General features: G+C 42.6%; 1 protein-coding gene across 1 annotated transcript; it reads right to left on the minus strand.

Annotated features, from left to right (window-relative positions):
* Positions 1-607: 607 nt before the first annotated feature.
* On the minus strand, positions 608-25,408 carry LOC104460913 (homeobox protein Meis2-like). The gene is made up of 5 exons (XM_010075358.1): positions 25,331-25,408; positions 23,981-24,057; positions 6,362-6,420; positions 5,027-5,116; positions 608-2,167 (listed from the first exon to the last, which is right to left on the minus strand). Exons 1-5 carry the CDS (start codon positions 25,406-25,408, stop codon positions 1,884-1,886), a joined length of 588 nt encoding a protein of 195 aa, XP_010073660.1. The 3' UTR covers positions 608-1,883.
* Between the last annotated feature and the right edge of the window lie 284 nt (positions 25,409-25,692).

The following is a 25,692-nucleotide window of genomic DNA, read 5'->3' on the forward strand; positions in this document are numbered from 1 at the left end:
ATTTAACGAAAATGAGAAGGTATCGCAGCCTGCCCAGGCTCCAAATTTGGTGCTATTTAACTCATTGGCTGCGGTGCAGAAAGTACAGCTGTGCGAGGAAATTGGTTAATGAGGAGAGGACGGCCTGCACCAGCCTCCCCTTGCAGAGGTCCAGCAGCCCCTCACGCCAGCCTGTCATTTACTTACAAATGTGCACTGCCCGGGCAATGTTTTCCAAGTTTTATTTTCCTCCTTCCTTAATATGTTCAGTTACCAGAAAGAAATGTAGTATGTGGGTCAAATAATTTAAACTGTGTATTAGAACTGTAACTTGGGGCTGGGGGTAGTACAAACTGCTGTCCGATAATGCCCTACAATATTCCATTTATTAACAGCAACAGTTCCCACCCTGACAATTTACAGTGCAAGTTTTGAGAAAGTTTCTTTACACAGCTTAGCATTACTTTTACATTCTTTAAATATGAAGCCGATATTTAAATAGCAAATGATAGGTACATCTCTGGAGCTAGCTGAATTTTGTAGTTGCTCGTCTCTCAGTTTGGGACAGAATGGCTACAAACACTGAATCGGGGCAGGAAACAAATTTTGCAAGCAGTGGAGTCACCATGACAAAAAATAATTTGTTTTTATTTTAGATTCAGATTTCATTACTGCACTCAAACTACTACAACTGGGCTTTGAGTTATTATACAATCCAAACTGTTTCAATCAGAAACTCTAAGACTCAGTGTGCAATGATTATTATTAATAATTAGCTCCTTGGTTTCTTGATAGAAAAAGGCTATCAACAAGCATTTGTTTAACCACAACAAAAGTATAATTAGCTTATCCCACTTAGTAAATCTGTATGCATGCCAACTCATACCAAACTGCTACTTTTACAAAAAATTGCAATAATACAGATCATTTTTCCAGTCCTTTTTGCACAAAATTTATTTACAATGTATACATAAATGCTCCATGATGGGACTATGGAAAAAAAAATGCACACATGACCGATGTTCTGCCCAGAAAGAAAGTCAACATATTAAAAATAAATCTTCAGTCCATGTTTCGAGCTGAATAAAACAGGAAGTGATGTACAAGGTGGTGGTTGCTGCATGGGGACAAGGATGCTCTGATGTGACAATTAGGCTTCAAATACACTGCCTTTCCGTTTCCATGCTTCTTCCTACCAGTCTCCTTAAGACACTGCCTGCAACAGCTGATTAATCATTGTTGATGACTGCAGTTTTTCCCATCCTTCCCGATTTACATCTGTTCAGGCCAATTCAAATATGGTGAGTAAATGAATTAGACATGCAAATTCACGCCCCAGGCTAGAAAGAGAGAGAGGGAGAGAGACCGGGAGAAAGGGAGAGAAAGGGAAGAAAGACAGACAGAGAGAGAGGAGGAGAGAGAGACAGTGTGCATGGCTGAAATCCTAGGATAGAAGAAAGATTCTTCTGCCTGACATAGTTATTTTAATGCTCTAAAAATCCTGCAAATAAACCCTTTCTGTCATTTGCAGGAAAAGTGTAAGTAAGGCTTCTTTTTTTTAATGTAAGGAGGCTTCTGGAGGAAGTGAAGAGCTATGGAAACAACACACATAGTGTGGAAAAATTTCACATTTTTTTTAAAAAATCTATAAGAAACAACGTAATATGGATAACAGTATAATAGCATTTTACAATATTTCACTCTTTGTTCTCTTAATGTCTTATATAGTTATTTAGCATGTCCCCAGAAGTTGGCTTCGGTTGGTGTTTTCCTGCTTTTCAGGGTCCCTGTGAAGAATCGGAACGTCCCTTGGTCCAAAGTTGACACCAAGAACTCCATAGTCATTGCAGAAAGACAATGTTTGAAATCTACCGTCGCTGCAGACAACGCGCATTTCCCTTAAGCTACTGAGCATGAATGTCCATCACTTGTCCGCTCACTGCCGGCTCGCCGGTATGAAGCATTGTGGGGCTTGATGCTGACATGGGCATTCCAGGGTGGGGTGGTCCTCCATGCATCATCATCGCTGGGTGGTGAGGGTGTCCAGGAATGTAGGTATGCATGGGGGGGCCATGACGCAGCTGAGCGGGATGGGGGGGCATCTGGGGTGGGGTATAGCTTGGCTGTCCCATATTCATACCCATTGGACTACCCCGAGACACATAATCCCCTGGCATACTTTGCAGCCCTGCGGAGAGAAAGAGGCAGTGGTGAGTGGTGGGGACCAGCTAACCAACATGGGGCCATGAAGCTCCTCTGCTGGGGCACGGGAAAGCTGGGCTTGAGCCCAAGGTGGGATGTGGAGTCATGGGCGAGTGAGTGCTGTTGCCTTTGTGGGATCCAAGCCTATGTGGGGACTGACAACAATGGCAACAGGAATGATCCCCAGGTCAAAAAAAACCCTAAAACCCAAGAACATCCTCTCCCCTCCAAATACAGAGTTTTGGGAGATAAAACTCCTTTCTGCTTTCATGGTTAGGAATGTATGCAATGGAGATGCTCCCAAACTGGAAGCGTGCTGGAGGCAGAGCCAGCCCGATGACAACTGGTCACATGGGGTGGTGGCATCAAGCCGGGGAAGCCCTGCTAGGGCTCTCAGGTGGCCTCCATACCCCATGGCCTTGTTCCAGCTACTCGCCTTCATCTCCTGTCTCGTAAAAGTATGCTGGCAATACAAAGGCAGGGAACCTGTAGTGGTTAATGAGGGGCTTGGGAGGAGAGATGGGTTAAATCAGTGTTGAGGTTTATCAACAGTTATTTATTTAGCTCTCGAGCCTGATCACTTGGAATCTTTCCCAAGTATTTGTGCCATTCAAACAGACGCTATACAGCAAGCACATACGTTGCTGAACAAAGGCCACATATGAAGCCAAAATGGATAGGATTACTAATGACAATTGTTAAATCAAACCTGTATATTTAAATGCATCACAAAAAATATATATAATCAATAACAGTTATCAATTAATTCTTTCCCCTTGCTCACTTCAGTCCAAAAAAATCAGATGTGCAACTCAGTCAACCTTTCAGTGGGTTTGGGAGAACAATAAGAAAAAAATTGGACCTAAAACAATAAAACCTCCTGCTTTCTGTGGGCCTCTGCCTTCTGCTTGGATTGCTGTAGCTGATGGGAACTGACAGGTGTATTGTTTCGGAGAGCTATAAGCTCCATAATCATCAAGGGTGAAAGGCATACGCTATTGCTAAGTAGGTTCAATTGGCTTTAGTTCTAAGTAAGAGCGCACTGTGAATGCGCCGAACACCTTGGAATCAGGTCTCAAGGCTCTAGCAATGAATAGCTGCTTAATCTAGCCTAAAGGAACAGTTTTGAACTAATGAAAATTGCTTATAAAATATACTGTACTCACAGCTCTTTAATCAAAAAAGATTATAATATTTTTTGTAATAACCTATTAATTTAATTGGTCACGAAGCATAAAATACATCATTTAAATTTAATTGACCCAGAAACTAAGAAACAATATTTAAATTAACTAAGCTAGAAATTTCCATGATGAGGTAATAAGGCTGTTGCATTCCCAAGCTCAGAGGAATGTTTTCATAGCTAATTGTTAAAACTTAGTTTTGACTTGTGCCCAGAGAAGACGACTACAAAATACACTTGGCCTCGGTAACTTCAAACCCTACGTTAATATAGTCTGGTGGCACAACCAAGATGCCAAAATAACTGCTTTTCACTCCAGAAAGAGAGCAAGATGAACAGAATCAGGCACCATTTGAGTATGGTACCAGTGCTTCAGTGTTTCCAACCACTTTCTTCTTTAAAAAAAAAAAAAAAACCACAAATTTTATCATGTATTTTCTCCTATAAAAAGACAAGAGGGGAAAAAAAAATCTGGGACAGTTTTTCTGGGCTTTCTTTGCGAGGCCTGCCACTGAAGATTGCATTAATGATCTCTATTTTTGTATACTGAATAAGTCAAATCCATTTGTCACACTGCAAGTGATGGCATACTTAATTTGGATATAGTCAATTAGCCTGGGCTAAGCTCCATAGCCTGCTGCGCACACCTCTATTTTGTATTCTCTCTTTTTCCTTTGCCACACGTAATCCCATTATGATGGACAGACAAAGAGAAATAAACTTGAAAAAAAAAAAATCAAAGTTTCATCCATCGCCTTCCAAAATGCAACTAAGTGAAGGCACCATTTATTTATTTATTTTTTTAAAAACCTATGAGAACTCTCTGTTTGGCTTTTTTTGGTGTCTTGCAGGTTAGCGGGAGAAATGTAACTCATGCATCAACTGCGGTTAGACAGATTTATGACACTTTGGGGACATGCTCTTTCCTCTCCCTGCGCTGCTGCAGACCGCTTACATTTTGCAAATCAGTCTGTTGCCAAGACGACGGGCTCCCCCCACCTCCCCGGCTGCTTCTTGTTTTGTCATGTGCTCGGGGATGGATAATAGCATCAATGTATAGCGGCGTCGATGTACAGCGGCGTCAACGGATGGCGCACGCACTCACAGGGGGTTTGGGAAGCTTGGAAAGCTTGAGCTGAACTGGAGGGAGAGAAACCTGAAGGAGCCCAGGCAGAGGATGGATGGATGGAAAGGAAGGAACAAGCATGAGGCTATGGGCAGGGAGAACATAGGGAAATGCAAGGAGAAAATATCCCTGGGACAAAGTGAGAACAAAGACCCCGTTTGTACTTACTTCCCCCTGGCTTTGCCATTGGTTACCTAGGTGAAGGTTACATGTAGTGCCACTGCCCCTCCATGCCCATATTCATGCCCATTCCACTCATAGGTCCTAGAGGGAGATAAAAATCCAAGAAGATGCCAGAGAATGAGCAAAGTCAACAGATAGTGCCAAAAGCCCCTTTCCAAAACACAGCATGGTAGAGGGTCCAGGACCACTCAAGTGAGGAGATGCCTGGTTCCCCTCGGCGGTGTTGAAGGCAGGAAGAAGACAGGCGAGGCAAGGCAGGCGGTTGAGACGACGGTGGAGGGTGGAGGTGCAGTTACCTATGGTGGTGTGACCGAGGTCACCCACGGGTGGGCAGTGCTCTCCTGGGGACTTACCTGGTGCTCGGATGCCCATGTGCTGCTGGCCGTCCATCACAAAACCTCCCATCGGCTGCCCATCAGGGTTATAGGGTGTTCCTTGACTTACTGGAAAAGCGCAGAACATTGCTTTTTAGTGACAGACAAAAGGGTCACATCTTCTCATGGCATCAAGACACAACCCCCCCAACCCACAGACTGTGTGAGATGGCTATCGATGCTGGCTCTGAAAAGAGGGAAAAACATCTACTGTTCGAATTTAGAGGCTGGGCTAACCAGCTTGCTTAGTTTTGGCTTGGTTTCGTACAGCAAATTTGGAAATGAAGTTAGCGATCCAAAATCTCAAGACACAAGGAGCCCCGGCTCCAGCTGCTGCCACTGCTGACGTCAATGCAAAGACCTGTATAGGAGCTGGATTTTATGGCTGGAATAGTCACACTGAAATCGCAGTGTTAAATTACACCCATGTGCCTTTCTAAGAGCGGGACCTGAACATATCTGTGCCAGCTACTTACCTCTAATGGCAAAATAATCAAATGTACTTAAAGAGGAAGCGTGGCCCAAAGGCATCTTGGACAACGATGCATTTGGATAGTTTGTCAGCAAGACTCAGAACACAAAACCAACTGGGAGTAACAGGCTATTCCTCAATGGTAAATACCTACACAGAGCTGCAAGCCACAATCCCAGACAGAACCAGCATGTGAAAATTCAGGATTTAAAAAAAAAAAAAATCCCCCCAAAGTAAACTCCGAACACCCAGCAATTCCAAAAGACAGCTACTAAAAAGAAGAGACAAGGGACAAAAGTACCACTACCTGAACTTGGGGTTTTAACTGTACATTAAAAGCTGGCTTCAGAAGTAAGCTGCCTTGGGTTATTAAAGCACATAAAGCTCTACCTCATTGAGTGTCTTTGAACTTTACTGAGTCCCACAAGCGATTCTGACCCCTTTGCCCTTTTGACAGGTAATAAAGTTTACAGCAATTCCACACCAAGCCATGCACCAGGGAGTGGTCACAGGAGCAGAAGGAGCTGGGAAGGAAAACTCAAAACAACTACTAAAAAAAATAGAAATAACTTTAATTCCAAATGTGTACAGAAAGTTCGGTCATGGAGTAGATAATTTTAGTTTCTTTTTTTTGAATTTTCAATGTCTTTTTTTTCCCCAAAATATTTTAATAATGTTAAAATGATTAGGGTTGTAATGAAACAAAGCTGGTTGTATTTTAATTGTCAATCACTCCCAGCATTCATTTCTCATTTATTTACCAGGTAATGGACCTCCTGGTGAATGGCTTGAGGATGGTTTTTGCCTGCGTGACTTGAATACAGTTACTACTGGGGACTTGCCTGCTCGATTGGACTGGTCTATCATGGGCTGAACTATTCTTCTTCTAGCATTAATAAACCTGCAAGAAAAAAGAGGAAAGAAAACGGTTAGGTTAGCAAATGTGTTAGCAAACCCATCCTTGAGCCTCCTGCCCCGCCACGGTGCTCTCCATCGGGCTGCGTGGGGATGCAAATCCTGTGAAACCTCTAACCCAGATGACCTTTGAGAGCACAAGCTTGGGGTTTCCGAGCTGATTTATGTTTGCCTGCTTTTTACCACAGTTGGGCACTTCCATTTCATCTTTTCATGGGGGAATCAGCTGAGTTTTCAGGAAACAATATCAGCAACACTCTTCTCAATTCAGAACGGAGCAGAAAAAAAACTGTGTGAAGCCGGCGATATGCTCGTAAGGGCATCTGCTTACCTCCCCCTCATTAGTGCCATTTCTGCCTTATGTCCTCCCGACTTCTTTTTTTTCCAGTTTTTTTTTTTTCTTTTTCAAAACTTGCCCCTACCTCTTGCAAACCTAATTCCCTTTTAATGCCCACTATTAAGATAATGAACTGTGATGGCAGAACCCCATCAAATGAGAGAACGTCTGGAGTTTTATCACCGCTAAGTCACACTGCTGGGGACTTCAGAGCCGTGCATTCCTCCTAGCCATTTCTGGTGGGCTTTTTTCCCCCCCTTCTCTCTTTATGCAAAGTCTGAGGGGTCAAGGCGAGGTCATAGCTTTACAGTAATTGAATTTATAATCCTGTTTTCTCCAGCTAGGCTTGACCATTTACAGCAAACATCTTGTTAAACTGTAATTACTGGACTACTGAAAACTCCCTCTGAACAATGAAAAGCAGATCTCTGGAAATAAAAAAAAGGTACGGTTGTTTTTAAAAATAGCCATCTGCAGCCGTACTTGCATTTCTGTAGCTCTTCGCCTCAGTTAGTCTTGCTACGCTTATTTGGGAAAGGAATATTCAAAATAATTTGGAGCAAAATAGAAGAAGGAGAGGGATCACAAGTGCCCTGGTCTCCTCTGTGGGCAGTCCTTGTGGTGCTGAAATCAGGAGGCTCAAAACCGTGGCTGGGAACCTGTCTGAAGAGCATTAGAAGAACTTCTCTTGTGGTTTTACTCATCAGAAAGCTTAGTTAAAAAACATTTGGAAAACATCTCCATCAAGATTTAATCATGGCAAAGCCTCATAACCAGACTTTACATTCTTTGTGAGAGAGAACGGGACTAATAAAAATGTATATGCCTCAATATTTACTAGTAAAGGAAGAAGCATGAGCGTGAGTAAAACCATAGTACACTTGCAAAATGCAATGGGAAAGTCCACAAAGGGCTACTAGTGCTTGTTTTCGTTGCCTTTGCTTGGGGTGGCTTAGCAGGAGCTCTCCTACTGCAGAGATAAAGCCACCAGGACATTCCTGCAGGAACCGGCTCTGCCCACCCATTCCCCTACACCAGCTGGGGGGAGAATCGCAAACCACGGCCCTGTGCTGTTTGTTTTGCCCTCATCAAAGACCAGCACAGTGATTTTGGTCTCCTCCTATCTCCTGTTCCCAACTGACCCTTGTTACCCAAACTCCTGCAAAAATTAATAAAGATGTTGAGTCCTAATCAAACCTGTCTTGACAAAATGGGCTCAAAGGCACAAATTCTGGGTGTCGGTCTGGAACCCTTACATCTGAACTAGGTCATGTTTTGTCAGCACCAGTACTGGATCAATTTTTGTACACATTTCCAACAAAAAAAAAACAAACCCTCAACTCCAGCAAACGGTGTTGCAAATCAGTTTATCCTTATCTTGTACAAACCATGAAAATTAGAATCATGTGAGCAGAAGGTTAGACTAATTCTCCTTTCTCATTATAAGCACAGGTGTAGCACAAACACCATGTGAAATAAGCAATTTTAAAAAATCTGCTCTTTTTCCCCCATTAGCTGCCTTAGCTCCATGACCAATTAGAAAATTGTTTAATATCTGTAATCTGCATTTGCAGAAAGCAATTTCCACAGTAACTCTCCTATGTAAAACAACAACACAAAACCCCAGTGCCCCAGCCATTTCCTTCTGCAAGCCAGGCAGGCTCTTGCTGTGTTTATTCCATCCTTCTCCTGCCCGATTGCCAGGACCTGTTACTGCAGCAGGTTTTTGGTGAGATTGGCTGGTCACTGAAACCTTCATTTGCCAAAAGCTTTTATCCCAAAGAAACCCTGAGCAACCTCAAGCACGCACACCCCAGCTTCACTACCTTCTCTTCCTTCTCCTCGAAACTACAAGTGCTTTTAATAAGAAGCGAAGGTCTCATAATAATGAACTATATAGCTAGAATTTACCAATAAGTATCCACAAGACGTGCCTATGGTAAGACTGATTCTCACCTGTTTCCCCACGCTATTGCTGGGGATATCTGCTTTAAAAACATCTGACACACAGGTACTTAACAGTTATCTTCTTCTTACACATTCATATAAGTATTTTTTATAAGCTGCAATTCTGCCCAACAGCCCAGTGTCTGGATGTCTTCAGGGGGAATTCAGACGCAAGAACATCTTCCTTCTGGGCAAAGTAATAAAATGACATTCTCGCTCCTCCCACTAGAAGTCAAATGGAGGTCAGCTCCCCATCCTTGTATCTGTTTAAATAAACTGGTCCAGCTGTTTGTTTCCAGGATGCCCTTTAACCTTCTGTCCCATCCTCCCTGCCTTTGTAACAGAATGCTTCACTTTGCATTATAGTAGACTCCAAACCACTATGCATTAAAAAAAAAAAAAAAAAAAGGAAGAAAGTATTCACTTATTCACTTTCAAGTTTCTTCCTGCATCCTAAACCTGGAATTCATAAGAACCCATCAGATTAAAACTATTAATGTGGCTTGCCTTGAGAGAGCACAATGCAGTGCTGTAATGTTTATAAATCACATTTTAGATCTCTTTGCAAGCAAAATTGCAAATTAGCTGTTGCTGCAGAAATATACAGGCATGGGGATAATTTCTTCATGCTCTCTCTTTTTTTTTCTTTCATGGAAGGGCCAAGATCTTTTGATCACTCTTGATTTCCAAAGCACCAGGCTGACATAACACCAGTAAAAATGATGGAATAGAAAAGTTAACAGGAAAAATCTCACTGCCCATTTTCTCCTATGTTCACATTCACCTATTTCAAGAGAAAGAAACCCTGAATCACTCACATTTTTAAAAGTTCAGAGAAATCAGGACCTAAAAAAGATATTCGTGTATCAAGTGCTACTCAAATGGAGCATTGTCAAAATACCTCTCAGTATAAAAGTCAAGTTAATGATTAAGATGGCTGCATAACCTTACTCCTGTGAGTAAAGACCCGCACAGGCTCAAAGGCTTGTATAAAGTATCTTTTCCCATACCAGTGCTCTACGCATTGGCACCTTTGCTCCGATGTGGAAAGGGTGTTTTGGTTTGGGTTTTTTTTTCCTCCAAAGAGCAGAATCGATAGTGGCACAAACAACACAAGATCCCTCAGTGTATTTTTTTTCCAGGAGGAAACATTTGAACAGTTGGGCAAACACAGAAGTTTAAAGTATTTGTTATTTTTTTCAAGTTAACTTTTCCTTGCCCTTTCGGATACATGAGATTGTGCTTTCTGCTGTGTCCCCAAAAGCAAGAAAAACCCAGCCATTCCACCTGCATAACCCCAAAGAGGAGGAGGAAACTCTCTTTCCTCCAATTTGCATTTTACTAGGATGTTTTCTCTTAGGCTTCTCGCCTGGGGTCTGTCTCCAGAGGTCACTGGCAGTCTCTGCGGTTGGTGCATCGATGGTCCCACGGGTGAGATCCAGCCCTGTCCCCGGGGATGCAGCAATTCGCCTCTGCACTCTGACCTTCAGCTTGGCCGCCCTCACTGCCATGCACAAGTTTTGTTTCTTCTCAGCAAGAGGCGGCATGGCTGGTGATGACAAAAGACTTATTTTAGTTGGAAATTGGCTACAATAATAGCAGCCAGAGAGCAAGGATTTTCGGAGGGTCACCAAACCCTCCAAAAGGCACAGCTCGCTAAGGCTCAGGTTACAGCCCGAGTGACATTTTCCGCACAGATCTGTTCTTTCTCCCTTCCCCTTGTATTTCACTTCTGTTGAGTGAATAAAACAAGACCTTCCTTCGCTGTCACGAATTTCCAGTCACCTTTGCTCAAGAATCGACAGAACTATTGCGAGGACTTCCAATTCATGGTCTTTGAATGAAATTTTCCAGGACCAGCTGTCTGAAAGGAGATGCTGAGACTTAGTGGTATATTGAATTTTTCTCTTCCCCCAGCCCTCCCAAATGAGGAGAGTTTCAGTCCATTAGTGACTTTTGATACTTGGAGTTGCAGGCTGCTCCCTCTCAATACTGTCCCAAAGTGCCGCATGCCAGAAGTCTGCGTAGCATTAGCAGGGCCAAGGAATTCCCGAAAATCTCTCTGCCTCATTTTCTCCTTGAGCTCCTTCTAGCAAACTGGGTGTAAGGACGATGAGAAAGCTCATGGTACCTACAAACCTTAGTGTTAAAATCCCTCTTGCCCCAGTGAAAAATATAGCATCCTTCTTGACAACAAACAAATAATAGGTTTTTTTGTTAACAGATGCCAAAGTAACCAGAGCCCTTCAAACGGGCAAATAATTCACTTGTAAAACCAGCTGTACTCCTTCATTTATATAGCAGCAAAACAACCTTCTCTATTCAGCATTTAATTCCTCAACGCTTAACAGGTTTATCTCTAATAAAAACAATTTAAATGGAAAGTTTGCTATAAACCAGGATTATTACACTTCAGTAACTGCTTTATTCCTTGTTTTAACATATTTTCATTTTTTTCCTGTGTATTTGTTTTCCAGAGCTTTTAAAAGGAGTCAGTTAAAGAAAAAAAAAAAACCAAAAACAAAAAACAAACCCTAGAAATTATTTCACCGAACATGTTCAAATGTTTTAAAAACAGCCTTAAAAATAGCAAGCTCCCTCTGTAACTATGAACAGAAAAAAAAAACCTGCAGACTTTTGAATGGCAATCACATCTCCCCATCCCTAAAATGAGAAATAAATGTTAAAAGAGTGCTTATTGCTATTATTAGAAAGTTCTTATCCTGAAGTCAGTCAGTGAGCTTAATGACCTGTAACTACCAGTCATTAGCAATCCATGCTCTCTCCCTACTCCCTTTATTTGTAAAGAAAAAACAAAATAAAAAAATCCAAGACACTCAATAAACTGTTCAATTTAAAGTCAAACCTTATGAAGTCATGTTTGGCAACTTTTCTTGGTTTCTCCTCCTCCTCAATGAAGACAGTTCAGGACTGCAATACATCATTTACAACACTAAACGGAGGTAGGGAGGGAAGAGAGTACACGGGCTGCTAACCGCCCACTCCAGACACGTAATATTGGAATATACTCCAAATGCAGTGAGTCCATCTGTCAGGAGGATCAGGAAGGTCTCCTGAAAGCTCTCCCTCCCTTCTCCACTGGCAGCACCAGCACCAGGGACTGTATATAGGGTTGGGGATGTCGCAAGACAATATTAAAGAGCGAACAAATAAAATACTATGCAAAAACCAGCGATGAAAAACCACTAATTAGCTGACAAATTTGATGTAAAGCACTAGTGAAAGCCATGTGTGGTTCTGCAATTTAGTTTTAAAAATAGATTCTGATTTCAAGCATTACTATGTGACCCCACCGATGGATTCATGTTGTGCATTCATAAAAGTTGCTTTAAAGCGGGAGAGTGCTATTGAATCTCTCGCAAGCCAACCCTGCTAATGTAACAAGCATATCGAGTGCAAAAATAGAAAGCAGAGAGATGGGATCAGGTATGCGCTCCTCGTAAGAGAGCTGGCTATGCCCTACATTCAGCCAGCCCAATGTGCACCAGCTCTGCCTTGGGCCACCTCCTGGGCTTGCTCTTCTCCCAAGCCGTTGAACCCCACTTCCCCTACTGCTCCATACTATGCTTTCATCTCAAATCACCGTGGGACTCATCCTGCCTACAAATAAACAGACAGGATTTGGTGGAGCACCCTGCCACCATCCCCATGGGACACCATGCAACCATGGTGACCACCTTGGGGTGGCAGCGAGCCCGGATGCGGCTCGTGCTCTTGGTGCAGAAGGGATGGATGATGGCTCTCCATAGAGCTAGGACCCGCGAGCTCCTGGTCCCGCTCTCCCCTTGGCCTAAATGCTCCCCTAGCCCCATCTCTGCACAGGGCTCATGGCCAGTGGCTGCTCAATGGGTCTTTCCAGAAGAAAGGTGGGCAAGAAACACTTCTATCTGGCAAAATTTTTCCTGCTTCCCAGCAGGATGGAGCTAAAGCCTATTTGTATTTATTTGGTTAGTTCTGAATGAAAAACAAGGGAGGGATTTACTAGGGAGGAGTGAAGAGCCAACGTGCCCAGGGAAGGGCTCCCTGGAGATGCACCTTCCTGCTCTGCCCACCTCCAATGCCCTCCCACATCACCGGCGAGCTGCTCTTGGCCTTTCTGGTACACTCTCCTCCTTCTCCTCCTCCCCTCCCATCCACAAATCCCACTCAGTCCTCCAAAAAGTTCAGCCGACATGGAAAGTTTCCGGTGAAAATCCAGGTCTGGCATCCACATGTCTCCCCACTGATGTCGGGGAGCCAGAGCAGAGGCCGTGCTGCAGGTCTTGGCTGTGCCAGGGAGGGCTCGCAGCAACCTCATTCCCTGACATTGCAATTCCCTCCGGGTGCAAAGCAGATGTAAACTCGCCCTCAGCAGCCAGATGATGTAAGGGGAAATCTTTACATGGCAAAGCGCCAGCGGAGCTGACCTCCCGTCTCTTCCCTGCTCCCAAATCCCAGCGCAGCTGTACTCCGCTGATCTCCATGTGCCACAATTAGCCTTGAAGGAATATGGCTGGGATTCATCTAGTAGGGCAGCACTAAGGCTGCTCTAACTCATGCCCGGGACAGCACCGGACCCCATACAGCACTGTGGCTGGGTACACAACACTCTATCAGCCAAAATCTTGCCTCCCACAACAATTCTTTCCCTGCCCAAGGAACAATGCTGTCTGGTTTCTGTCAGTGCCATGCAGTGCACTGTCTTTGCTGGGATGGAGATGTATGCACTTCAATGTGCAGATGACGCCACAAGCCTCAGGATCTCCCAAATGCTCATGGCAGAGGGTGCACAGGCTCTTTGCAAGCTTTGAGAGCAGCCCAGACTGAGACGCTCAGTGTTTTCTCCCAGCTCTGAGCAGGGTCTGAACCTCAACTTTCCATCCGACCCTTTAGAAAAGTGTGTCTGGACTCTGTAACTCAGGTCCTGGTCTGCTGCATGCCACCAGTGCAACTCAGCAGCTAGTCTTTGGCAGGTCACTTCAAACCAACAACCTGAGTCCCACTTGATGGCAGGGATTACACTGGGAATGGATGCAAACTGGTAACAAACTACTCGCTACTTCTTTGAAAACACACCTCTCTTCCAGCAATTTCTTTGTCCTCTGTTGATTCAGCATAACTTTTTATTTAAGGGAATGTAGTGTTTGTGAGAGGTGCCTGCACAATCTCTGAGCTTTCTCCTGACACACAAGTGGTTTAAACACAGGGGTACCTCCTTTGAGGTCTAAGGTTTTTTTCCATACATGGAGTTGGTAACCTTGTCCAAACAGCTCACCTACCTACCTGTAATACATATGGTATGGGAGCTGGAAGCCTAGTCCTCCAGCCCAAGCAAAAGCAGAGAGGCTGCTCCCACATCTAGCTGCTGGTTTAAGTGTGTTCCAGCTCACTGAAGGATACGAGAAATGCTCTGTTCATGCTCCTGGATGGATCTCCTTACCCTCCTCCTCTCCACTTCAGCAGTATGGACTAACTCCGTACCCAGGAACTCCACACCAGCTCCTCCAGCCAGCAGGACAAGGAGAAGTGAAGCCAGGGTGGCCAAACCAAAAGTCCTGACAAGTGTCTTTCGAGTAAAACACCCCCAGAGCCCCCAAAGAAAAAACATAATAAACCCTTATATGGGACATGTGATTCCTACATGAAATACTCTTTGACAGCACTCTGGTCTATACACCGAGACATTGGCTCGAGGTAGAGGAGGGAAGCTGTGATTCCTGTGGTTGTGTCCTCCCCACCACTACCAAATCAACAAACACGAGCATGTTGGTGTGTTTTGTATGATGTGAGCACCTGCAAAACTGGTTTGAATTTTTTTTCCCTTTTTTTTTTTTTTTCCCCAGAAACCACAAAACATACAACTCTGAGTCACAGCCAACCTGAAAAACAACCCCACACTTCTGGACAGACTCCCCCCCAAGACATCCTACTTCAAAACATTGTTTTCTAACCACTACTAATAACCTACTTTGTAATCTACTTTATCTAAACATAATTTCCGATTAAGTGAAGTAATTAATTTTGCTTATAATCTTACTCCTGACGGCATTTTATTCAGAGCAGGAGAAAAGACATCCTCAGAAAACAATGCAAACAAAACACACACGGGGAGGTCAGAGGAATGTCAAAGATAAAAAGAATGTGTGAGACCACAGCACACAGAAAGCCTAAGGATCATCCCCCCAGATGGTATAAACCACCTTTATAAACCAGGTGAGAAGCTGGACATCTCTGGGATAAATCTGAATTAAATGGAGCAATTGCCATTGCAACTTTATCATTAGCCAAAAAAACCACAAGAACTACAGTGCCTGGGCAGGGGAAAAAAATAATAACTCATGAAACTGTTACATGACCTAGATTTCGTTGAAGAACTGTGGAAGTAATATTTTTTCAGCAGCATCTGCTGCCATTTCTTTTCTTTTTCAAAAGTAAAATAAAAGACAGAAGGCTCGTTAGCTCTAACGCTGGTATAGCCAGCCATCCATCATTTACACTGAAATCATTTCAGGGCAGGCAGGGCAAAACGCACGCCCTCAAAAGCACGTCCTCGCCCTGCGCCTCTGGCTGTGTTTCATTTTTGAGAAGAGAAAATTGGTTTCGCCAAGAAGGAGGCAACATTTGCCCCGTTTTTAATATTTCAGGCTGACTTTTTAACCACTCAGAAAGGCGGTTCGTTTTCTGCAGGTGCAGCCCGGTGCAAGCGTCTGATGTAAGTGCGAGAGAGGGTCTCTTAGGGCACCTTTCTCCGCGGGTTGGTGTTTCGGTTTGCAACGGTTAATTGCTCTACACCAATCTCAGCAACTGTTGACACAAAATAGGTGGAGATAGGTCTGTGCAAGCACAAAATACCAGAAAGGCAAACTATATGTAAACACACTTCAGATAGCTATGACAAGAATAGACCAAAACCTGACTTGCAAAGCAAAGACAAACCATTAGTCTCCCTTTCTTTTTGTTAATATATTGAGGGTATATATTTTAATCTATTTTTTTATATATTGAGGGTACTTTTCCTGACAGGAGCATCTCTCCCACTAAAGAGAACCCAAGCCCTGAGAACTGTATTTACAGAAGACGGCGCAGAACCCTGCCCTTGCTTGCAATGCAGCATTTGCACAATACAATAGTGTCCTGGATGGGTTTTTTTTTAAAGCCAAACTCTTGTTTTGAGACAATGTACACCTGAATCTCAGCCTTTTAAAATAAAAAGTAGCAAACAAAGCCTTCTGACCCCTACCCTGATCCCGCAGAGCAAAGCCAGTGCAAAAGTAGAGAAAAGAGCAAGCGGCGAATGTTTGCACGTGCCTTTTCATCTTACCTCCCCGACACCTGACAGCGCGTTTGTTACAGAACATTAATGCACTAACTAAAAAAAAGCTTGCCAGGTAGAAAACCACTCCAGAAAAGGATGGAAGGCCCAAGGGAAAACGGGATTTTTTTATTTATTTTTTTTTTTTTGGCTGCGTATTAACTTCTCAAGTTCTGAGCACCTTTCAGTAGTCAAGACCATTGGCAGGTAAACCTCATTTGCACTGTACAATGCTCTGTGGTGGAAAATGACCTTTCTCCCTCTCAAAAAAGCATCTGTGTGAATAAAATATGATCAGTTATTTTACTCACTGATGCTCAGGATGCCACTAATTAGCTTCTTAGTTTGTACATAGTAATTCCACATTTGCTCTTGAAATAAATGGTGTTTCCTCTGCTAGTTTTGCCCAGCCTGAATCCAGGGGCTGTTAGAGAAATGGTTAGGGGAAACATCCTGCCCTGGTGCTGCTGGACATCATGACCCCTGTTTTGGGGCAGTCTGAGGCATACAGAGACTGCCAGGGTCTCTCAGCTCTCCAGGGTGAACACCCTTATTCTGCTCCACCTGAAGCCCTGGAGGCCAAGAGGAGCATTTCCCCCCAAAAAACCTCTTTATCCACCTCCTCCGAGCATCTGCCCCCTTTGGAAAAACACCTGTGTTTGGTGCCCAGACTCCATCACTCCTTAAACCCATGTGCCGAAACCAAACCCTGCATGTTTTAATTGCCGTGCTGTATTTTTAAATGGCTTTACTGAACTAGAAAAAAAATACCAGCCTAAAATTCTGGGATACCACAGTACCTGATGGCTCTAAATTCACAACTCTTCCCCCTGCAAGCTATTTGCTCAGCTTTTCTAATAACACCTTGACTGCCTGGCAGCTCTCCAGGGCTGTCTAAGGCAATATGCAAGCTAAACATTTTTTCATCTGATTTCAATATTTTCTTACGAGTAACTATACAGGATTTTACCTAGTGAGTATTTCTGATTGCTGTAATTTAAGAACAGAGAAATAGACTACAGATGTAATATTATTATTACAATGGGCATTCAAGGTGAAAGGCATAACAATTAGCTAAGACTTAGTGAAAACATAAATGTAAAAATCTGCTTCAAAAGCTCGGCACATGGTCTGTTTAGAACAGCTGATTTACTGCATATATTCCAAATTGCCCAAATGGTGTAACAATTCACCCAGTGAGATCCTTTTTAAAATAGTTTTCTTGGTGTTTTGTGGGGTTTTTTTGGGGGGATGATTTTCATGTTGCAAACATCTACTGTCTTATTTTACTTTGGAATAACAAACAATACATATTTGTCAAACCCGAAACATATATTCTTTCTTGTTTCTATTTTTTTCTGCTTTCTCATGTAGTCCCATTAACAGAACAGTGTTAAAATAACATCTGTATACATATTCTTAAATCACATAAGGAAGAAAAGGAAATAGTTTCCAAAATCTGATGGTTAAGTTTGTATTGCTGAAGTTGAGAGGATAATTTGTGAATGTTTTAACATTTACAAGTAAATAAGTACTTGTATTTACTGTATCTGATTACTGAGAAAAGTATTTGTTATGTTCTTACACAGATTCAAATTGCATCTTGACCTTTTCTTGTTTAATCTGTTTACTGCAACAAAGGCAGTAATAGATACATCTGAAAACAAGCAGATATTTCACTCGCCTAGGACTACAAATCCTCGTGTGCGACGTGCTCTGCAAAGTGGCAAACCAAATAGTTTGCCTATTTATTGTAGCCTGCGATTTGGTAGGCAGTTGGGGTGGAAATCCACCCCTGCGTATAGGACCAGCACCTGCTTTTGCTATGCTCCCTCCCTGTCGGCCTCCTCCCCCACTTACACCCTAAAAATAGTGCTTAAGTGGGACTAAAGTGGTGCGCTGGTCATGTGCTGGCCTTTTGCTCAGGGTGAGTATCACCCTCAGAGAAGGAACTGAGCGAAGCCAACGTCTACATTAAACACCCAGCCCCGTGAAGGAGCCTTTTCATCCCCTCCAAGGAACTGATGTGGGGATCAACACATGGGAATCACTGGACAACGTTCTCACTTGGATTTGGGTGTGTTCGTGGTGTGCTTTAGATGCCCCAAACCCCAGGCGTGCTATGATAAAAAAAATCACAGTGGGAAAACAGGGGCCTGGGACTCTTTTCCAAAAGGTGGAGAGCCATGCAGCCACTACCTCCCCTGTACGGGTGCAGCAGGGCAGGCAGGGGCTTCCTGCATCTGCCTCATCAGCATCTGTCCCCATCTGCATCCCCCCATCCACCCCTTCTGCATCCCCCCCATCTGCATCCCTCCATCTGCCCCATCTGCATCCCTCCATCTGCATTTCCCACCTGCCCCGTCAGCATCTTCCCCCACACCCCCCATCCACATCTCCTAATCTCCATCCTCCACACCTGCCCCATCTGCATCCCCCCATCTGCTCGTCCGTAACCCCACCATCTGCAAGCCAGGCTGGGCACGACCAGTGAGCAGATGGGAAGGACACCCCTCGTAGTGATGCTCTCCGTTCATCGCTGGGTGCTGGGCAGCAATCCTCCATGAGAAGTGCAAAATCCTCCCGTCCCCACCACACCACCCTGCCTGCCCATGCCATGGCAAAGTACTTCGTCCCCCGCCCCAGGTGACTACGGCAGCAAAGCTCTCATGCTGGGCTTACCTGTGAGCAAAGAAATGGAGGCAAGAGAAAATTTCCTGCCGGGGGTAGTTGTGATGGGGCTAAAAGAGCAATAAAGTATTTATGGGTGCCTATGCCCTGAGCTGGCTGTGCTACATACAGTAAGGTGGTCTGCTCTTCCTACCACAAAACCATCTCAGATTTTTGAAACTCATCTTCAGGCTGGTCTTGAAGCCTTTTTTTAATTTCTTCCTTATAAGGTTTCAGCAAAAATAACTTCATCTGTCTCCAAGAATGAGATTAGGGAAATTTACATTATTTGATCATTTTTTCCAGTGTGCTTGGTTGGCAGGTTTTTTTTTTGTTGTTGTTGTTGTTTTGGTTTTTTTTGCAAGCATAGGAAATTATACACAAAATTGACAGTTAAAGAAGCCAAGGTCATAAAATCAAGAACTCAAAGGTTAGGAAATGGTATTACTAGAGTTGCTTGCACCCTATTCTTTAATCCACTTTATATGCAAACAATTCAGTTACCAGCTCAGGGTACAATTTTTGATAGGGCCCAAAGCCTCAACCACCCCAATGACGGTTATGTTTATTATAAGAACAAGTCAGGGCACTATAAAGTAGAAAAATTGATTTTTACAGGAAATAAACTTTGTCAAAGTTGAACGAATAAGGCAGCAAACAGCAAGAAGAGTAAAGCAGTCCTGGCTGAAGCAGCTGAACTCTGCACTGGAGAATGAGATTTTCAGCTCTGTGTCTGCCTTTAACTGCTTGGGAGCTCCTGAGGAAAGCATCAAACCCAAACTTTCCACCAGCAGTTCCTGATTTCTTGCACCTCTCCTCCATGCCCAGCAATGGAGGCTGGCTACGTAAGATGTCAAGGCATTAAAAATTTGGAGTTTGCACTGAACTCGGTGGTCATTTGACCTTAAATGTAGACAATGTACTGTTACTTTAAGTCATCTCACAGTCCCAGATCAACCCCAAACCAGTGGCTGTGCTGGACCTGGACCTCCCTGAGCCTTAGTTCTTCACCTGTGAACTGCAACAAGACTATTCTCTCTCTTTGCAGGGGAGCTGTGAAAATGTCATGCAGATCCACAAACTTGTAAGCATATATAGGCGAGCAGAGGTCAGGGGAGGACTTGGATATTACAGGAGTAAGCGCCATAGGAAAGCCCAGCAGTAATTATTAATTCCATTTTCAAGCATGGTTTGAATACAGCTCAACAAACGAAGCACTGAAGAATGAGGGTACGATAAAATATTGACTAGCTGCTCCATCATTGTCTAGTCTGTGTCCTAGATAGCAGAAGGATATTTTGGAAAAAGCAGAGCGGAAACACCTAATAAAAGACTGGAGCTTTAAGAATTTGAATTTTCAGACTTAATCTTTTATTTTTTACAATCATTTTAATGAAGTTGTACCCACCTCTGCATAGACAGATAGTCACATACAGACATGCAGATACAGAGAGTTTATATAGGCACATTATTCTACAAATATACATTTATCTATGTGTACCTAGATTTTCATAAACCATAACCAAGCATCTGACACCTAATGCAGCCTTTGATGAGAATTGCTCTCTCTCCTCCATAGAGTACCACCAGTAATTATTTACCATTAGTTCTTAATGGGAAGAGATTCAGCTGGGATGTAGTAAACAAGAGAACTGTATAGATTGTTCATTATGGCCTGGATGGCTCTCAACTGAGGTTAGGAAGAGATTGGATCACACCTCCTGGATATTTCAATCACAGTTTTTATCACCAGGGAAAAGCACCTTATTAACTTGGACTTGGTCAGGTCCTTCCATGTCCATACATGCAACACTGTCAAGATCATACAAGTGCCCCTTCTAGTTGATGTTACGATGCTTCAAACGCTTCAAACCCTAAACTGCTGCGGGGTTAAACAACTAATGAAATGGAGATCTGAAGGCTTCATTTAGACTAATGACATCTTGAACTCTGCTACCTTCCTACCTGCCATCGAATTTTTTTTTTTTTTTTCTTTTTTGCAACAGGGTAAGGGCTTCCTCCTCCCACAACACCAACATCCAGTTGTGGCAAAAAGATGGTCCTAAAAGGCAACACTGGTCATTTCGCAAGTGAAATCATCGTGTGTGAAAAAAAGAGGGAAAAATCCTCCACATGGATTATTTCATTGCTTTAAATAAAAAACAAAACAACCCAAGGAAAAGAGTCAAGTTAAAACTGTGGTATTTTTAAAGACATGTGCCCTACCACTGATACATTTTCTGGAACGTCTCACATCATCAGCCCATTCCTGTGACTCCTCCACCATCAATAGGAGTTGTGTGCATCAACCCAGAGAGCCTGAACACCGGGCCGACCATATGTGAAAAGCACCATTTTTTTCGTTATGGCAGAGAACTGAAATATGCAACTAGCACATACTGTAAAGGCATTCAAAATACGACAAAAAAAATTGTTCAAATGCTTTCAATCTGCAGAAAACAAATGCTCTCTTCACTGACTGCTCTGTGGCAAACTCCTAATTCCATCCAGAAAATCCAGCATTCCCAGTCTGGGCTAACGACCATGCTACCAGACATGAGTTTATGTTTTTCATGCACATTTCATGTATTCCCACATGCTGTGTTGCTGCCAATAATTTATGACTGATCTGCACCCAGCCTGCCCTTCAGCATTTTATTTAATCTCTGCAACAGTGATTTACAATGACTCATCATTAATACAAAAATGTACATGTGTGTTAACAAGTTTGGAAGAATCTAAGGAGGAAGGCAAAATTTTTTGCAAGTCGTGGCTGAATGACTTATGAGCCCATTGAAGAAAGGCAAAGCTAACCATAAACAATATGTTAGATCCTCCCTACAGCAAATAATTTAGGCAAGAAGAGCTTCTTCTCCTTCACACTGCCTATGGAAGGAAAGGGATTCAGGAGAACGTTGTGAGAGGGTTGCCCCGTAGCCCCCAGGATTTTGGGGGATGAGTCACTGGTTGGTCACCCCATATCTGGATGTTTCCTGAGGGTGCACATGTGTGTGTGCAACCTGCACGCTCAGCCACGGCCTCACAGCCTCCTTGTTCCTGAGCATCCATTACAAAAAGCAGGGGCTGAATGACCATATTCTGGCACCTCTGCCCACCGCCTGAGATTTAAGAAAGTCCCAACTGTCTCTATAGTGTTAAGTCTTCGTGGGGCTGGGGAATGAAGTGGAATTGTCTCAATAATTTATACAATTGTAACACCACAGCAGAATTACCAAACTAGCTCAAGCAGAGGAAGCCTGCCCTACATCCACAAGACTTCAGTTATAATGTATTTTGACCTACTTTTTTTTTTTTTTTTCCTTGCACATAAGGAACTTATAAAAACACATCTGACACAAATCCAAAGTAAAAACTCATCAAATCTGAGGCAAGATGGGTACTTAAAAACACGCTGGAAAGTCACGTGGGAGAAATTCCACCAGCTTTAGTTCCAAGCATCCCATGTTCATAATCTCAAAAATTTTCTGTGATGAACCATCCTAAACTGACATAGTTGCCCATGCCAAACCCTAAACTCCCGGATACCTCCAAAGCAGCCCACCCTTGCTCCACCCCATCTTTAGGTATGACCCCTGATGAACATACACAGCTTCTTAAATGGCCAAAGTGCCTATTGTTAAATTGAAGGACAACTATATAAATTAGGGTATCGTCTGGACGAAGGTTGGACGACATAAAGCTGAAGCAAACTCTAATTTTTCCTGTCTGAGCCAAAATACCGCAGGTTGCCTTTTCTTACAACATGCATTTTACATTTAGTGCCTTTTATTCCTACGTTTTAAAGTAAGTATCTTGGAAGCATACTTCACATACAGCAAGATTTTGGTATTTTTCTTTATTCAGTGTCTTAAAGGGCTTCAAAAAATTGATCTCCCAGGGCTGCTGTGGGGTCACAGAAATTGATAACCCTTACAAGCTATGCTTATGTGAGCCCGCCTGCGTCTCCCAGATAGTGCACTTTGTAAATTAATCCTCCAAAGGCAAATATATTGTAAGTAGCTTGTTATCTCTAAAGTACTAAATTGAAGAATACATGGGATTATATTGACAGAAATTACATTTTCTGTAATGGGGTTTAATATATCTGAAATCTCTCCCATAGGCTTCTACTCTCTAAAGAGAGGAGGGTTTGTTAATGTAGGTGCAATGGACATCAAGACCAAATTTATTCACTAAAATGGATTAGGCCATGTAATCAGAGCTTCAGTAATATTAATCTCTGACACTTATTGAACAAAAAAAAAAATACTTTTGTCTGCAAACTGGCATTCCTCCCTCCCTTTTCCCCAGCAGGCTTGCAGTTTGCCTTGGCCATTTTCTGGGTATTACTTCAAAGAGGATAAGGTTTCCCATCATAAACACTAATCTAAAAATATTAGGACAATTAATTAGATACACTTAGTTTTACAAGATATTAGATTGCAATACACTTCAAATATGACACTTTTTCTGGGATAGTGGGAGAAACCTGCATTTCGATGCAATAACAAAGGGTAATAAATCAAATTTTTTTTTTTAAGGGTTCGCTGTTGTGTTTTTATACTTAAATCACAAGTAATTTTCACTGGTTGCCTTCACCACATACCAGACAGTTAGCACCCCAAAATCCACTGCAGAAACAGCACGGATCCTGATTTCCTTCAGACAAATCCCTACTACGATAGACCAGGGTCTCCAGCAAGCCTTAGCTGGAATAAATAAATTGCTCCACACCATACTTCAGCAGCAAGGAGCCAGATTGTTCTCAAAGTTTATTCAAGCTTTCAAAAACTGAACTTTCGAAACAAACCGTTAGAGAGACAGAAGGATCTCAGTCAAAAAGAAAAACCCCACTAAAAACATTAAAAAAGGATGACAGCAGCCCAAAATAACAACACGCTCTGCAGAAACGGGGCCAATTGACCCTTTTTTTCACCCATCATCTCAACCTCTTCCAAGACCAAAGTTCTCAAAATGGATGTGGCTTTCCATTGAAGAAGACACAACCTCAGCCACAAGCAGGACTGGTACCCAAATGCAAATACACTGAAATCTGCCTGCTGAGAAAAGCGAGGGGGAAATAAATACCTCTTGTTTCCTGCAATAGCAAACCTCCTAGTTCCCATAACTGAAACCACTCACCAAGCTTTATCGCTTTGGCATCAATAAACTGCTGGGGATGGGGGGGAGCAGACAAGGGCAAGGTGTGTCCTCAAAAATGCAAAGCGTTAGCTGGAGGGTGCCAGCAGCCTTATAGAAACACCAAGGAAAATTACTTACCAATTGTTCACTTGAAGTATAGTGAGCCCTGTGTCTTGTGCCAACTGCTTTTTCTGTTCTTCTGAAGGGTAAGGGTGCTATAAGACACCAAAATAAATATATACATTTAAAACAATGTGCTTTTTTGCCTACTTTTTATTTTAAATTAAAAAAAAAAGAAACAAACCAAAAACAAAATCCAGAAGTGTGACATCTATTACTGAAAGGTGAAAATGCTGAGGTGTGTCACTCTTTTATAATTATTAATGGGCTACTACATCACTTAATTAATAGCAGTAAAACACAAGCCAATTATAAAGATTAGTGAAGTGGAGAAATAACTGCTTCGGATACTGGCAGTACCTTGATACTCAAGAAGGATATTTGTTGCATTAGCTGGAAGTTTTTGCACTTGTCTCAAATGACCGATTAGAGTCAAATCACTGATTTTTTTTCCATGTATTTCACAGAACAGTGAAGAATGTGATAAAGCACTTCTCTGTAAAACTAAAACACACTGATGTTTTCTGAGGTAGTGAAAGGCAAATCTTGCCAGTGCCCCCAAATAATTTGCAAATAAGATCAGCATCCTGAACATAAACAAACGCCTGGGTTTTGAACACAGGCCAACACAAGGTCAATGATCAGCACATTTTTGCCTGACATTAACATGGCTGTGCTGCACTAATCCTAAGAGACAGAAAATAAATACTGATTTAATTGAAGATAATGTTAAAATTCAATCATAAGTTAAGTTTCTTGTGAGAACTTGATTGCTTTCTCAGAAAATTTGCTTCTGCGTGAATGCAGATTGCTTAATAAATTAACAGCAAAAACCACATCCAAGTCTGAAATTTAGAAATGACATTAGCAATATAATTTCTGTCTTTTCCCTCCATGTAAAAATATCACTGTCCCAAAAGCAAATGGCCAAATATTGCAAATGTAACAATTCCCATGAAAAACCCTGTTCTGAGGAACTGGCTCAGCTCCTGACCTGGACACCCAACTCTCAGTACACATCGGATTCAGACCTTGTCTGCTGTAAGGTACTTAATAACATTTCCATAAGATAATTTGTTATAACTGGTTATCCCAACATCCCATCTAGCAGTTGGTTTTCGCAAAGTATTTGCTCTTACACATCCCCCCCCCCTTTTTTTTCCCCCACAAAACATTCCCATATTCTTTGGATATATTCTTCAGTGTAATATTACATGAGACGTACACTGAAACCTTGTAAAGTCTAAGAATTAAAAACCTCATAAAATCTTCCAATCTTATTGGTATTGTAACTATTTAACAGATTTTATATATTCTTGTAAACAGCATGATGGGACATCTAATGGCTATGTGCCTGCATCACCTCACTTTACCAAAGAGAGATCCTTGTTGTAACTCTGGTAACTTCCCCTTGCCCAGCATGCCCATTTGAAAGCCCATCACCATGGCTATCAGCTCCAAAAGATACACATTTTGCCCCCAAAAATGGGGAGAAACTTCCCATTCTTTTAAAAATACTGTTGCTTGACAGAAAGCCCACAGATAACCCGCACACCTGGAAACTACCCCCTGTATTTTCTGCATGTACATGAAACAGCTACAAAATTGCAAAGTGGAAGACACAGGGAAGGAGATTTAACTTCTTTTTTTTTTATGGGTAATTTGCATTTTACACATGCAAAAATATAGCATGAATTTTATTGTCTGCCTTATATAAATGTGTATCCACA

This window comes from Pterocles gutturalis, unplaced genomic scaffold (assembly GCF_000699245.1).
Source record: "Pterocles gutturalis isolate BGI_N339 unplaced genomic scaffold, ASM69924v1 scaffold21077, whole genome shotgun sequence".
Classification (NCBI taxonomy): domain Eukaryota; kingdom Metazoa; phylum Chordata; class Aves; order Pterocliformes; family Pteroclidae; genus Pterocles; species Pterocles gutturalis.

Bases quoted from the DNA above. Each gene is read 5' to 3' on its own strand.
- LOC104460913 (XM_010075358.1), bottom strand. From the start codon at position 25,408: ATGGTGATGGGCTTTCAAATGGGCATGCTGGGCAAGGGGAAGTTACCA. The intron at 5,117-6,361 runs GCAAGTCCCCAG...GCGCTTTTCCAG, and splicing joins AGACCAGTCCAATCGAGCAG to TAAGTCAAGGAACACCCTAT. The intron at 2,168-5,026 runs GTAAGTCCCCAG...TTCTCTCCGCAG, and splicing joins CATGGGCATCCGAGCACCAG to GGCTGCAAAGTATGCCAGGG.